This window comes from Ailuropoda melanoleuca, chromosome 13 (assembly GCF_002007445.2).
Source record: "Ailuropoda melanoleuca isolate Jingjing chromosome 13, ASM200744v2, whole genome shotgun sequence".
Lineage (NCBI taxonomy): Eukaryota > Metazoa > Chordata > Mammalia > Carnivora > Ursidae > Ailuropoda > Ailuropoda melanoleuca.
The window spans coordinates 73,901,572-73,916,588 of record NC_048230.1 but is presented as its reverse complement, the minus strand read 5'-3'; the positions used below and the strand labels follow the sequence as shown (position 1 = coordinate 73,916,588).

The 15,017-nt window shown below is 53.2% G+C and overlaps 1 protein-coding gene across 1 annotated transcript in view; it reads right to left on the bottom strand.

Moving 5' to 3' along the window:
- Window positions 1–15,017, bottom strand: part of EBF4 (EBF family member 4) — a 57,567-nt gene that overhangs the window by 8,123 nt on the left and 34,427 nt on the right. Inside the window, exons 7-11 of the mRNA XM_034641602.1 lie at window positions 3,084–3,165; window positions 2,182–2,299; window positions 1,963–2,096; window positions 1,741–1,867; window positions 94–182 (exon numbers count right to left, since the gene is read on the bottom strand). Coding sequence (XP_034497493.1) covers window positions 94–182; window positions 1,741–1,867; window positions 1,963–2,096; window positions 2,182–2,299; window positions 3,084–3,165 — 550 coding nt within the window. The remainder of the gene's footprint in view (window positions 1–93; window positions 183–1,740; window positions 1,868–1,962; window positions 2,097–2,181; window positions 2,300–3,083; window positions 3,166–15,017) is intronic.

Here is a 15,017-nt window from a genome sequence, read left to right as displayed (position 1 = left end):
GGCCGAGGGGCCGGGCGTCCCCCCCGCTCACCCCCACCCCCCGCCCGGGCCACAGGTCCCCCTCATCCCCGGTCCCCCGCCCCCTCTGGGTACCTTGGGCAGCCTCTCGGGATCTCCGGGGTGTCTGGGGATGGCTTTCTGTAGCCTCTGGAATCCGTAGTCAATGGTGGGCTCATTCAGGGCTGGGGAGAAGGGCGGCGTTTGGAGGACCCCCTCCCAGCGCCCGCCTCAGGGCCAAGCCCGCCAGCAACCAGTCCGGGAGCCTCGCTGCAGACCCTTTCCACCAAGCCCAGCGCAAAACTCCGGGCACACGGGTCAGCGAGGTTCGGTTCGCGGAGTGTCCTCAGTTGCTTTCTTTGCTCATTCATTCAACAAATATTTACTGAGCCGGGCCCTGTGCCAGGCTTGGCGTTAACACACAAGCACTGTACCATCCCATCTGTGATTCGAAAAAAGGCAACTGTATAGACGTATTAGCTTCTATATTCTTAGGGGCAGGGCTGGAGGGAGAATTTTCTGCCTGCATTATCAGGAGTAAGTATTAAATACAAAAGTTAAAAACTCCAACAGTCTCCATTTATCACAGCTCTGGGGACTCTCAGCAGCATCTGATGTTTAGAAGTTTGTGTGTACCCGGGGGAAGGGACTGGCCACATCCCGCGCTCTGCAGACCAGGCACCCCATGACCTCCTCCTCCAGCCTGGCCTGGACCAACTCACCAAGCCTCAAAGCCCTACCCACTTCCTTCACGTCCAACTCCAGATTTAGTGAATTTCCTTCAGTTTCCCCCGACGTGTAAAGCACTCATTCCCAGGTCTTCGCATTTGCCATTCCTTCTCCAGGACCGCCTATCCTTCCCCAGCTCAGCCTCCCTATTTATCCCTGCAGTCTCTGCTAAGCCCAGTTAAGCCCACACTGCCTCCTAGAGGTCCCTCCCTTCCCTCCACCTGTAACTTACCCACCTCACACTCCAGCTACATACGGCCCCTTCCCCTTAGACTCTAACTCCCTAGCAGTAAGTAGCATCGCTACCGACTGTCCGGTGCGGTGCAGGGAACAGTTAGGAGATTATCTGCGGAGAGGAGGACGGGGAGAAGTGGGTGGCTGGGGGCGGGGCAGGAGGAGAAAGGTGGACAGGGTCCTGGCCAGTGGTCAGATCGGGCCGGGATGGGGGATTCTACACTCTTGTCTTGTGTTAACTTCTCCCGTGGTTTCCTGCAAGGGCTGTACACACACACACACACACACACACACACACACACACGCCCGCCTGTTTAGGCCCACCCAGAGGGAAGACTGGGGTGGCTTGGGGAACCAAGGGGGTAGGTTAGGGAGCATTGCGCCTATTTTGGGGAACCTTTGAAATAGACGTGCCGCTGGAGATATTCTAGACCCTGGGGAGTGTGTGCGGGGGTGGGAGTGGGGGTCGGGTGGGGAGTGCCCTGGCGAGGAGGCCCTAGGCAGGGAGAAAGTCTCGGCAGGGCTGAGACTCCAAGCCTGGGAGGGGAGTGAGGAGTCAGGCCAAAGAGACAAACTGAGGGGCTCAGCCAAAGAAGGTCCCGCGCGAGGAGGGGGCAACAGGTTTCGGCGGGGAAGAGGCGGGGCCACCGCTTAGCAGGCGTGGCCACACCTTAGATACTGGCTAACTCAGAGACCCGGCTCGGGAGCCCAGGGTGGGGCTCCTTCCAGCAACCCTAGGCCTCTCTGCCCCCACCCCCTGTCCGCCGCCTGACTCCTTACCTGTGTAGACAAAACGGCCGGGGGCTCCCTTGCAAAATTGCTTGGACTTGTAGGACAGGGTCACCTCCACCACCCCGGGAATGTGCCGCGGGGGCGTCTGAACCCGTATGGCGTGGGGCGTGATGAGCTGCGAGGGGAGAGGGGAGGCCTGCGGGTTCCAGCCCGGGGCGAGGGGAGGGCCCAGCCGCGAGGCCCCGAGGGAGACTGGCGGGGGTGGCCCACCTCGCTCCACACGAGCACGTTCCCGAACACGACCTGCAATCCGTCGAAGAAATTGTCGCCGATGACAATGACGGTGGCGCCTCCTGTGGTCCAGCCCTCCCCGGGGCTGATGGCCTTGATACAGGGGGTGGCAGCTGGGGGGCAGGAGCGGAGACAGGTCAGGGGCCTGCACCAAGGTGGGGACTGGGGGCTGGCTGGGCCCGGGCGGGGGATCCTGACCTTCAGAGGGGTCCAGGCGGCGCGCCCTGCGGCCATGCTTGGAGTTGTTGTGCACAAACATGTTGTCGGACACGGCCAGCACGTGTCCGTCCACGCTCACTGTCGTGGACACCACCACCTGCAAGGAGAGCGGAGGCCCCCCTGGCTGAGGCCCTCAAGGGCTCCCTGCTGGGGACTGTTGTGGGCCATTCGCAACTTGGCGAGGGCGGATGGAGGCTGGAGCTCAGACTCCGGGGCATGGAAAAGAGCTTCCCCAGGGGCTGAACTGGTGGAAGGGGGGGGCAGGCAGCGAGGTCAAGTGACAGCCCAGATGCACTATCTCTGGCTGCCCCAGGGAAGTGACCCCAGGAACTAGAAAAATCAAGAGCCCTGAAACAATCTCTGGCTCCCTGGGCAGAGCGGCTACTGTGTCTGCGTGCGCACACGCACCCTGGGCTGTATCCCTGAGGCTCCAAGGCAGGATGTGTCTTAGGCAAGTGGAAGTGAGAGTTTTGACTAAGGGGGGAGGCAGCATCAGCCTGAGAAACCATCAGCAGGAGCCCCCGCCCTTGGGAGGAAACTGGGGCTGCCTCCTTCTCTCCCCCCCACCCTTCACTGAGAGGGGTGTGCAGGTTGGGGATGTACTAAGGGCAGCTGCTCTCTGCTTCACGCTATGCAAATTAGCTGGGTCGTTAATCATGTAAAAATGTCACAATTAGCATCTCCTTAAGTGGGACTCTAATGAAGCCTCCCTTGGCAGCCAGCATAAGCTGAGAGGGAGCTGCCCCACCCCCAGCAGGTGCCAGGCCCTAGAGCACAGGGCTGGGCAGAGATCTGCCTTGGGGTTTTCCCCAGGGTGGCAGGACCACAGCCTTCCCCACCCACCCCTTCCTGCTGGAAGCGGACCCCTCTCGCAGACCCACCTGGAAGCGGCGCATGTCTCGGGGATTCCCTGCATTCTTTAGGCAGTTTTGGTTGCACTTGAGGAAGAACTTGAGGAAGAACCTGAAACGGTGTGGTGGGGGGCTCAGGCGCTGGGGCAGGAGGTCTGGGAACGGATAAGATCCAGCTGCTCCCCTCCATGCCCCTTCCCAGTGGGGCGACTCCCCTCCACCTGCCCACCCAAGTCACACACCCCCTGCTCCCACCACCAGCTGTGTCTATACAGAATGCCTGCGATATACCAAGTAGACCCTTCCCGACAACTAACTCACAGCACAGAACATCCACCCCCGCCCCCAGTGTAGGATCCCACAGGGCTTATCTATCCCACAGAGCATACACCCATCACACCCACCCAAAGGATAGTCACCATAAATACTATGTCCATTATATACGCGATATATACCTGTTACTCCCCATTATACCCACCATGCAATGTATATGCCATATGTGATGCGTACTCACACCTGTAAACTTATCCCACACCGTGTGTATCCGTCATACTATATGGGCGTCACTCAGGCAGGGCCTCGCCATCCCACAGCACGTCCCTGCTCCCGAGTATACTATCCCCCACGTAACATCCTCATAGTAATACACCCATTGTATGTACTGTATGTGCCTTATATACTGTTACTCACGAGACACAGCCATCACACACAGTGTGTACTCACTCTACCCAGAGTATACCCTTCACAGAGCATATACAATGCATATTCCACATACAGCCTGTAGACATCGTCCACATATGGCCTACTACTCCCACAGAGTCTACACTCATCATGGGCAGCGTATGCCCATCCTATACCGTGTATGCACAGAAAGAGTGTATCTATTAATATACCCCCGTGTGTTGTATATGATTACCCAAAATACAGTCATTGCAAATGCAGTACAGTCATCACAAATAGCAGGCAGATCGCCCTTCCTCCTTCGCAGAAGATCCCTCCCCACCAACAAATCCCTCTTGCACACAGCTCTCGCTCACACACAGCAGGCTCCCTGGCACGGCACATGCCTCCCAAACGGATCCCCCGTGCATATATACTACACCCATTATACACACAGCAACGACCTCATCAGACAGAGCCCATCCCCATCGCACACACGTGGTGTACCTGTCAGACACGCCGTACAGATGCACAATGAATACCTTCTTTTTCACATACAGTAATTGGAAAAAAGCACAGGATATGCAGTGATGAGTCTGGTGTTTAGACAAACACATGAGAACTTGGTCCTCCAGTCCTTCTAGGCAGTTGGCTGGGAGGGTGGGGTCTCTGCCTTGCCAGCCACCAGGGAGGTAACCAAGGATAATACTCTGGATTTGGGCTCTTAGTGAACTCAAAATACTATCGATATCTTCCCTAGCCCCTGCAGGACCCTGCGAGCATCTGGGGAGATGCCCTTTGCACACTAGGGCAAGCAGGGCTAACGTCTGCAGGAGTTGGGGTCCTGGGGCGCCTGGGTGCTTAGTCATTAAGCGTCTGCCTTCGGCTCAGGACATGATCCCAGGGTCCTGGGATCAAACCCCGCATCAGGCTCCCTTCTCCGTGGGAAGCCTGCTTCTCCCTTTCCCACTCCCCCTGCTTGTATTCCCTCTCTCTCAAATAAATAAAACATTAAAAAAAAACGAGTTGGGGTTCTGGCACGCGGCCCACCTCCTGGGCCATTCCCTGAGCTCTGCCAGTGCCTGTCCTCATTTGACCACCACCCCCTGGTTTTGAACCCCAAATCTGAATATCCAACTTAACTCCCTAGAGTTGCCTCCAAAGCCTGCAAAAATGAACATCACATTGAGAGGAAGATTTGTCACAGGATCTAAAAGCTAGCTCCCAAAGAGGAGGTCCCCAAGTGCTGGTAGGGGTGGGCACCACCCCTGGAATGAGGTGTCCCAAGGGGCCGCCCCTCATTAGGAGTTGGAACCAGTCATTTTCCTAGAGATGCACCTCCACCCAGGCCCGGCCTCTGTCCATCCCACGGCTGACACCTGACCACGTGTCATACTCCCCCACACAGTGAATACCCTTCTGGGAACCCCCTTCATTTTCCTTTCTCTAGGGATGTTACATCCACACACATTTCCATCCACAGTGAGCACCCCCCTGAAACACTTTCATGTAGTATAGACCTTCTCTCCACCCTATGGTGGAGCATTCTGAGATGCAGCTACCCCGTATGACCGCAAACAGTGCACACCCACCATGGAGACCCTCCACACTCACCCCTACTGGATACACTGCAGTGCAGACCGCTTATCTGCCCCCAAACAGTGGTCACCTCAGTGTAGATGCCCTACGTACCCATAAGGTCACCCCAAAGTGCAGCTACCTCCAGTGCTCTCAAACAGCACGCCTGCTCAGGACAGACACTCCATTTATCTCACGTCATCTGCCATAGTACTGATTTCCTGTGGGACACCTCATGGTGCCCCCCCCCGTGCCCGCAGGACCCACCTTCTGCGTGCCCCACATTTACATGACATAAAGTGTAGACACCCTCATCACGAGTGGTGCAGACCACTTCACTTAAATTCCATATTCATGTGCTCAGTCCTTTCGAAGGTGCTAGAAGGAGGACTGCAGACGCCAGCATAGGAACAGTTCCTGTCCTGACAGGGATTAATGCTAGCTCTTGCGTATCACTGATGACACAAGCACGGGAGTGTCCCACAGGTGACACACACTTCCCTTACATCCATGCACATGCCCACTGTACCCAACCCCACTCCCAAGCCTACAGAGTCCAGGGGAAGGGCTCCCGAGACAGGGCCCGAGATGCAGGCTCTGGCCCAGGCACTGACTCCCTTTGTGGCATCTCTAACATGCATCTCCATCCACCAGGAGAGCTGGGAGTAGAAACTGATGGCTGCTGAGACGCCTTCCAGGGACAGCCTCTGGGACACCCTCTATTTCCAACCTCCCATGGCCTCACTCCTGCTTCCTGTGGCAGTCTGCCCCCCACCCTGGGGAACCCCCTCAGCCTTTCCTCAGCACATCTTCCCACCCTTTCTCTTTCCAGTATCACTCACTTCTAGAAATAAGTCATGGGTGGTATTTGTCCTGGATCTACACTGTTTCCTACTCCCTGCCTGGCCAGCTTTTTCTGGCCATTCTAGACTTCAGGGTGTTTAGACTTCAGACTCCCTCCCTGGGAGCCCCAGGGCCCAGCCTGCACCTCCATCTCTGTGGACCTGTCCCAGAACATCTCTGTTTTTAAGCCTGCTGTAGAGTGATGGCGAGGAAGAAGCCGCCACACAAGGCCAGGCCCTCCCTGGGGTGTCGAAGGGCAATGCCCTAGCTCCTTCCCCCTGAACTTCTAGCTCAGAGCTGCACGCAGCGAACGCCAATGAAGACAGAGCAGCTGAATCTCACCCGATGCCAACCGTGGTCTGTGAGGCTGCTCCCGGCCAGACGGGGCCGAGCCGATGCAAACAGTCTCCAGAGTGCCCGCCGCTGCCGCGGTGTACCCCCGACCCCGCAGCAGCCTCAGGAGAGCTAAGAAAAATGACCCACAAGTTGGAAATAAGGCAACATGATGAGTAGGAGTCCTTTCAAAGTCATCCTGGAACAGTGGTTTTCCAAGTGTGCCACCTGGATCAGCGGCAGCAGCAGCACCTGGGAATTTGCTAGAAATGCAGAACATCAGGGCCCACCCTGACCCACGCAGACCCTTCAGGTAGCACGCAGTCATCTGTGTTTTCATAAGCCTTCCAGGTGATTCTGATGCCTCCTAAAATTTGAGGGGCCCTGATCTAGAACGACACCCATCCAATACGGCAGCCTCTAACCCCGGGTGGCCCCGAGCTCTTGCAGTGCGGCTTGCGTTGAGATATAAGTATAAAATACACACCGAATTTCAACGACTTACTTAGGAAAACAAAAAACAAACAAACAAAACACAGAATGTAAAATAGCTGACTAGGAACATTTTTGTATTGATTACACGTTGAAATAATATTTTAGGTATTAGAAAATAATATTTTTTGTTTTTTAAAATGTGGCTACGGTGAAAGCTTAAAATCACATTTGTGGCCTGCATTATATTTGTATTGGACAGTGCTGCTCTGATCCAGAGGACTGTGTTAACAAAGCCACCTAAGTGTTCTCTAATTCTCCAGGGGAACGTGACTTTGACTTGAATTTGCTATTGACTGTGGCCTCGACTCTGTAAAGGTGGTGCTAATTTGCAGGAAAATGATAAGGTGCAAATGATTTTTATTGGGAGAAGTAAATAATTTCTGTTTGGTAGAGAAATTTGCCCTGAAGTTCGTAATTGTATCGTCCTGTGGACATTAACTAGCTTTGTAGCTAACTTGGCATTTTTTTTAAAGATTTTATTTATTTATTTGAGAAAAGAGAGAGAGAGATAGGGAGAGAGCACACAGGCAGGGAGGAGAGGGAGAGACAGGTTCCCTGTGGGGGGGGGGCTGATGTGGGGCTCTATCCCGGGACCCTGAGATCATGACCTGAGCTGAAGGAAGACTGAGCCACCCAGGTGCCCCCTTGGCAATTGTATTCCAGTGTTTTTACCTACCCCATTTCTTCTCCCTTCCTCCTTCCCTGGAAAGAGCCTGGTAGGGTCTGGGTCAGTGAGGACCCAGTTCTGGGGCCTGGGACATCCCACAGGGCCCCGAGGCAGGAGACTGCATGGGCACTTGGTTGAGAGGCTATGAAGCCTTGCCTGTCACCAGGGAAGCACCCACCAGCCAAGCCTGGATAAGCCTGGGGGAGGGGCATTTTCTGAGCAGCCCCCCACCATGAGGCCGGAATGAGCCTGGGGGGGCCCTTTTCCCTGGCTGGGCTGGGGGAGGGGTGGAGAAGCAAGACCAGGCCAAGCGCACAGCCCTGGCTGACCTGAGTATCCCCAAGGAGAGTGAGCATATTAGGATGCTCCCTGGGTCACAACAGGACTTGTGCAGAGGGCCATCCCCCCTGTGGCCATGAGGCTCTAAGAGGGCAGGTCTCCTTATCTGGGCCTCACAGGAAGAGGAGCGAGAGAGAGGTGAAGTCCCAGGCCTGCCATTAGGCCATTAGAATACTGTAAGAAAAATACCAATAATACATGCACGAGTTACAAATAAAATACAAAACTACACACACACACACACACACACACACACACACACACACACGTAAAAAGTGATCCAGGTCTAATCTCTCAAGCACTTAGCAAGAGCCCGGGACTCTGTTGAGCTCATGTTGGCATTACCTTGTTTAATCCTCTCCTAACGCTGAGGCGGTGGAGGTCTGCAATCTTTCCCACTTGACAGATGAGGAAACCAAGGCTAAGCAAGAATAAACTAGGAAGTCACAGTAAACCCCAAAGTCTGGTTACAAGCTCGGGACTCCATGCACCACCGCTACTGACAGGAGTCATGGCAAATTCCCTCTCACTGGGGCTCTCAGAGTCCAGCCCTGCTCCAGCCCCGAGGCTGGCGAGAAAGCCTCCTTTGGAAGGAGCTCTGAGAGGCAGGCTGTACGGGGACACATTTAGCCATTTCGTGGTGATGTCCTCAAGGTCACAAATTCAGCAAGGCTGCAAAGGAGACTCAGGTCCCCTTGTTCCTAATTGGAGGCCCTTGGCTGTTGTGACCGCTGTGCTCAGTCCGAGAAGATATTCAGGATTAAAGTCCCGTTGCACGAGACAAGCCAAGAGTTGATCCTCGTTGAAATTCAGTGAAGGGTACTGGTAGCTCATTATTCCCTTCTGGCCTAGATGTCCAACACTCCCCATTATAAAAAGTGTAATGAAAGACCAGATGCAGAGCTGCGGACAGTGGTTATCCAGCTAACAGGGCGATTCAAGGGTGGCCGCTACACATCGTGACTCGGGGGCCTCCGATTTAAGTGCAAGGTAAGAGCAGTTCACTCGCACACCTGCTTTCCCACAGCCCAAACGTGGCTTAGCCTTCCTCATCGCTCCTATAAACACTTTTATCCCTCCCTGTAAAAACAACTCAAGATGAAATGAAAATGAACCTTCCTGTCAATGGAATAATCCTTCCCAAGGAAGCAAATGTTGGATTGACTGAGACTCCGGTGCAAACATCTGATGTATATATAACTTCTCAGGGTGACACCGCTGTGTAAGGAGAGCTCCCCGGCACAGCGCTCTCCTCCGAAGTGACTCCGTAGATAAAGAAGCTTGTGGAGGTGAGTAATGTGAGTCCCCCACAAACACTGGGTTCTCAGGGGGTGGAAAGCACTGTCCAGGTGCCATAGGGTGGGTGGGTGCCTGCTGGATTCCCCCAACCCAGGCCGCTGTGAGCACTGGCTGTTAAAGGGCTCACAGCTGCCCCCACTACCCTCAAGTTATCCTCGGCCAGAAGCATATGGTCCTCACCAGCAGCCCCAGCCAAAGACAGACTGACCTCACATGGAGGACCAACTCCCAGTGCTTTCCATATTCCGGAACTCCCCAAGGGCTCAGGCTGGTGCCAGACACCAGGGGAGACTGTCTCCTTGCTCAGCTTCTCCTGAGGATGCTGTGCCCCTCTTTTTCTTCCCAGAGCTCTCCTCCAATAAACCCCTTTCACAAGCACCCCCATCTCCAGCTCAGCTTCTAGGAATCTCATCCTAAGATACCAGGTCACACAGCTTTGCACCACCTTTTCCCTCCTGACATCCCATGAGAGACTCACTTAGAGCAGGAATCATGTTCCCACTTCCAGAGGGAAAGCTGTTAGTAATTAAAAGAGCAGGACTGAGCCCAAGGATGCTTGCAACTCCAGGATTGTCAGGAGCTGGGGAAGGAATGTCTAGATTACAAGTGCTGTACAAGAGAGCTTTTCCCAAAATGATACCCACTAGCCACATGTAGCTATGAGCACCTGCCATGAGGCCAACGTGACTGAGAAACTGTTTTCAATTTTGTTTCATTTTCATTTATTTACTTGTATTGTTTTTTTAAAAAAGATTTTATTTTTGCGTAATGTCTACACCCGACGTGGGACTTGAACTCACAGCCCCGAGATCAAGAGTCCCACACTCCACTGACAGCCAGCCAGGCGCCCCATTGTTTCATTTTAATTTAAACTGAGCTCGTCACATGCGGCTCACCGCCACTGACCATAATGGGCGGTACAGCTCAAGAAAGAGCAAGTGATGCGAATGGGGACGTGGGTTGGGGCACAGTGTTCCCAACAAGTGCCCTGCGAATACCTTGGGAGAGAAAGCAGATTGGGAAAAACGTGTAGAAGAAAACGAGCTATTTCTTTTTAAGTCCACAGCTGGCCTTACAGCCTGGGATGGGGAACGGGGGCCGGGAGAACCCTAATTCTGACTCCAAAGGGCTTGCCTTTGCGCTCATGAGCCTCAGAAGAAAGAGAACATCTTCTGGGGCAGGGTCTGTGCCCTGGCCTCACTGTCGGCTGCTCCCTGCCCCCAGCTCAAGGACAGAGGAGGAGCCAGAGGGCTGGACCATTCCTTCCCTCGTTCATGCAACACACCCACCGAAAAAGATGTATTAAACACCTTACGTGTGTCAGGCAGTGCAATCTAGAGGTGAACAAGGCCTTGAGGGCATTACAATCCAGCAGGAAAGAGAGAAAGCTAACGTCCGCTCAGTCCGATAGGGTGGTGGACACGGCTGTGTAACTTGCCCAGGGTAACTGCAGCGGCCGCTGGGCCCGGCAGGGATGGAAGGGCTCCTACCGGCTGCATTTCATCTCGGGCATTTGGGGCCTTGAAAGACCAGGGGGCATTTTCCCTCAAAGAGGAGTGAGAGGCAGGGGCCCTTCATGCAAAGGGAATAAATAGTCCTGCCAAAGGACCGGGGGCGCGCACGGCACGCTTTCCCGGTGGTAGCCGACAAGATGGAGGAGGAGAGCTGCGGCCCAGGATCTGGGGGCTTTGGCACCAAATCCCACGGGATTTGGAAGCTGTGGGTGATGGGGAGTCAGCAGAGGGTGGCTTACTGGCTGTGTCCTTTGGAAGCATTTTGCCTCCAGGGAAGTGGGCACCAACGGGCCTAGGGATGGCAAGCGAGGGGTTTGGTGTGATAATCCAGGCCCGTGTTGGGGTGGCCCAGAGGGGGCTGGCGCACGCTACTTCCTGATCTCGGCCTGCGGCAGCGGCCAAAGCCAAGTGTCCCCAGGGCCACAGCCACCTGCCAGGCCTGGACCTGGCCTCCCCACCATGATCCCTACTTGGGGCAGAGGTGGCTACAGTGCAGATGGGCTGGGGGACTATAAATAGCTAGGGCGCATACATTAGCATGCCAATGCACCCGCACCCCATCCTCTATGCTAATGGCCCACCATGCGCCTGAACACCTTCTGTTCCCCTGCATGCATTTGCATGCGCAATTAGCATAATCTCGTATAATTAATGAACAGCGTCAATTTTAGCTCCTAAGTAATTTGATTAACATGTTGATAGGGCACTTACTAGGCTCTCCAAAACTCAGGGCTGGGCATGGGGCCTGAGGAGAGGGGGAGAGTTGGTAAAGAGACTGCCATGGGGGCCCCCAGCTGCCCATGAAGAGCGGTGGTGACTCCACTTCCCTGAGGGAGGGATGGAGGGCTAGGGGGGCTGCTAATGGGAGGCCTCTGGGTGCCCCACGTGGAGCGGCAGGGCCAGGCTGGAGCACAGTTAGAGTGGGTCACCTAAGCATGAAGCCCATTTTGTGCCCATGTGGACAGAGACACACACATGCATCCCCTGCATGGCCCCCCAGCCTTGGGAGTCCTCTGTTAATGCAGGATGCTGGACGCCAAGGGAAGAACAGAAGAGGAGCAGGGATGGAGAAAAGGTAGGAGGGATGGGGAACTGAGGGGCTGGACAGGCAGATGGAATCCACAGAGGTGGGAGATGTGCTGGTAAGTAATTTGAGCATATGGAGGGGAATGGAGGGGTCCTGAGACAGAAGGAAAGAAGTTGTGTGTTCTTCTGGCTTTGGGTGGGTGAGCTAGGCTCCCAAGTCAGAAACCTTGGCACCTCCTGTTTATGAATCACGTGAGAGGCAGAGGCTGGGGGTCGGTGAGGCTGGCACTCTCCTTATGTGCTAAGTGACCCAGGGCAGAGAGGACAGAAGCCTGAGTGTTGCCCCCTTCCCATTCAGAGACGTTCTATTCCCACCCCCAGACATCCCAGGAGCCCAGGCAGAGGCTCCCACTCCACTCCTGCTCATCTCTGAGCGTGGTCAGAGTCAGGAAGCTTTCCCTTAGCTCTGACTGACCTTCTCGGTGCTGTCGAGGCTAGTCTTCTGAGATGGGCTATCAGGGTGAGGGCGGGCCGGGGTAAGAAATGATGTTGTGGCAGGCCCTGCATAAGGACATCTTACTTAACTTCGCAACATCCCTATCAGGTGGGTTAAGAGTCCCTGTTACAAATGAGGAAACTGAAGCTGAGGGAGGTGGGGTCTTGCTCCAAGGCATCTGGCCAGACATTCCATGCTGGCTTGAGGCTCCCAACTCTGAATAACCCTTAACTTTATGGGGAGAATTTATCATTCAAATTGCAGACAGGTGATTTGCTAGCCATCTCCCACTCCACCTATTATGGTCCCCTAGACTTCCTCATGCCCGTGTTTCTTCTCTCCTCCAATTTCCTCTGAGGGCACTGTCCACACACAGCCCCACTCCCGCCTCAGCGTGGGTGCCACTCTGACCCTCAGCTCAGCTTCAGCTGCCCAGAGGGTTTCCCTTAAATCTCCGTTCCAAATTAGGGGTGGCTTGGGGAGCCCTGGGGGCCATGTGGGAATCTCACATGAAGCCCCTTTGCTTCCCTCTCTTTCTCAAATGCTCCCAGCTCTGAAAGGAGTGCAGTGGGGAAGGAAGTGCAGTTCATTCTGCAGGCAAGAGGGAAACCTCAGTCCCACCTCAGCATTGACCCAGCAGTGAGGTTCTAGGAGCCCAAGGAGAACTGCCAGAATGGGCCTCAGACAGAAGCCCGTGCTTGCAGAATCAGTGTGGGAGCAAGGAGACCCCACTGGAAAGAGTGGAAGGAGGTGGATACTATTGTGAGTTTGTTTTGTGGCTGTGGAGAAAAACAGTGACTATTGCATTGACCATTGGGTTAAGAAGGGAAGCTGATTCTTTTGCAGCTCCCGCAACCCCTTCCTATCATTGCCTTTGTCAGGCTGTGCCTGACCCAGAGACTGGGGTTCAAGTTTGCCCACAACAGGGGAGACTAAAGCTTACCTCCACCAGGTGGCCCAGACACACCCTGTTTCAACAGGATCACTACAAATTCCACTGTGCACCAGGCCCAACTACACGTCAGAGTGCCTTCAGAGCCCACAGCTCCAGTCCACCCCTGGGAGCCAGGGGAAGAGCGCTGTAGCCTTCGCACAGTGGGGGAGTCTTCCCCACCCACTCCCACACCAGGCCAATCCAGAAAATATTTAGTCTTAGAGCTGTGATGTCCAATACGGTAGCTGCATGTGGCTAAGTTTGAATTAATTAAAATTAAATAAAATTAAAAATCCAGTTTCCTCAGTCATAGTAGCTACATTTCAAGTGCCCAGTAGGTACATGTGTCTATTGGTTACCATATTGGTCAGTGCAGAATATTTCTATCCTTGCAGAGAGTTTTATGGACAGTGTTGTCTTAAAGGTTTACATTGATCTCTATTTCCTTGTATCATATGTAAAGCCTTAAACAATTATGTTTTTTCTTTTCAACTGTTCTGTAGCTCTCAGAGGGCAGGAATCATTGTTTAAACTTTCCTGTTTTTCCCCAGTCATCCATCACAGTACCTGCCTCACAGCAGGTGCTCACTGATTCATGATGGAATTGAAGAATCAAAATTACTATAACAGGATAAATACTGGACCAAAGCCCCCAAATCACTTTTAAGAGGAAACAGTGTGAAATCCTGTACTTAGATTACAAATGTCAATTGCAGAGATAGAACTTTGAGAATTTCAGGGAAAGGACCTGTGACAATCCATTCTTTGATAACACTAAGAAGGAACACAGGAAAAACTGTTGAAATAAGCTTTTTCAGAACTTGGAAATTAGAAAAGTTTTACACAATCCAAGGAGTATTTATTCAAGAGAAATGGCTGAATCTTAATAACAACAGAGAGCTTTGCAGTATTTTAATTTGCCCTATTTCCATCCCCTTCTTTCTAGCTCTGCAGTAGATGTGAAAACCAGCAGCATTGCAACCACAGTAGCTGGGAAAACTAGCTGCCTAGTAGCCACTGTAAGGAAAAGACTGTTTGGAGCTTCTCAATATGTATTCCCAGACAACTGTCACTATTTGATCTGTCTGGCAGCTCCCTGACAACCCCATTCACAGGAATAGTCATTTGACCTGACCCAGAGCTTGCTTAGTGGGAAAATCCTTATCCTCAGGGTGTTTGTTGAAAACAACCACTGGCAAATGTTTAACACTGCTGTTGCTGGAGGCAGTAAGACTAGTTGGGGCAAACAAGAGTCTGGCCAAAAACTTTAAAGGAAAAAGTGGGAACGACATGTTCATAGGGGGAATCTGAGAAGCTTTCATATATTTCTGGAGATCTAGGAGGCCATGTGCATGTGCAGGGAAGAGCACATGCCCAGGAAAGATCTTAGAAGGCCCTAGCCTCTCATCTCTGGCTGATCCTAAAATCTGCACAAGCAAGAAGTAGAAGTTAAGTCAGGGTTGTAAACTGCTGGAACATTGAAGGCATACCCCAACACATATGCAGCAAATGATCTGGCAAATGATTGAAGACAATTGGTTTAAGGCATTTGGGAATGCCTGTCCAATCCTAAGCTGACCACTAAGCTAACTGAACAAAACCTCTAGTGGCCACACATGACAGGACTTTATAGAATTAGTCCACAAAAGTCACTAAGTAAACAAAGATTAACAGCAACAAACACTGGGAAGGGGGAGCTAATTTCCATTTATTACATTATATCATTAAAATGCCCAGTTTTCAATGAATAATTACAAGATATGCAAAGTAACAGGAAAGT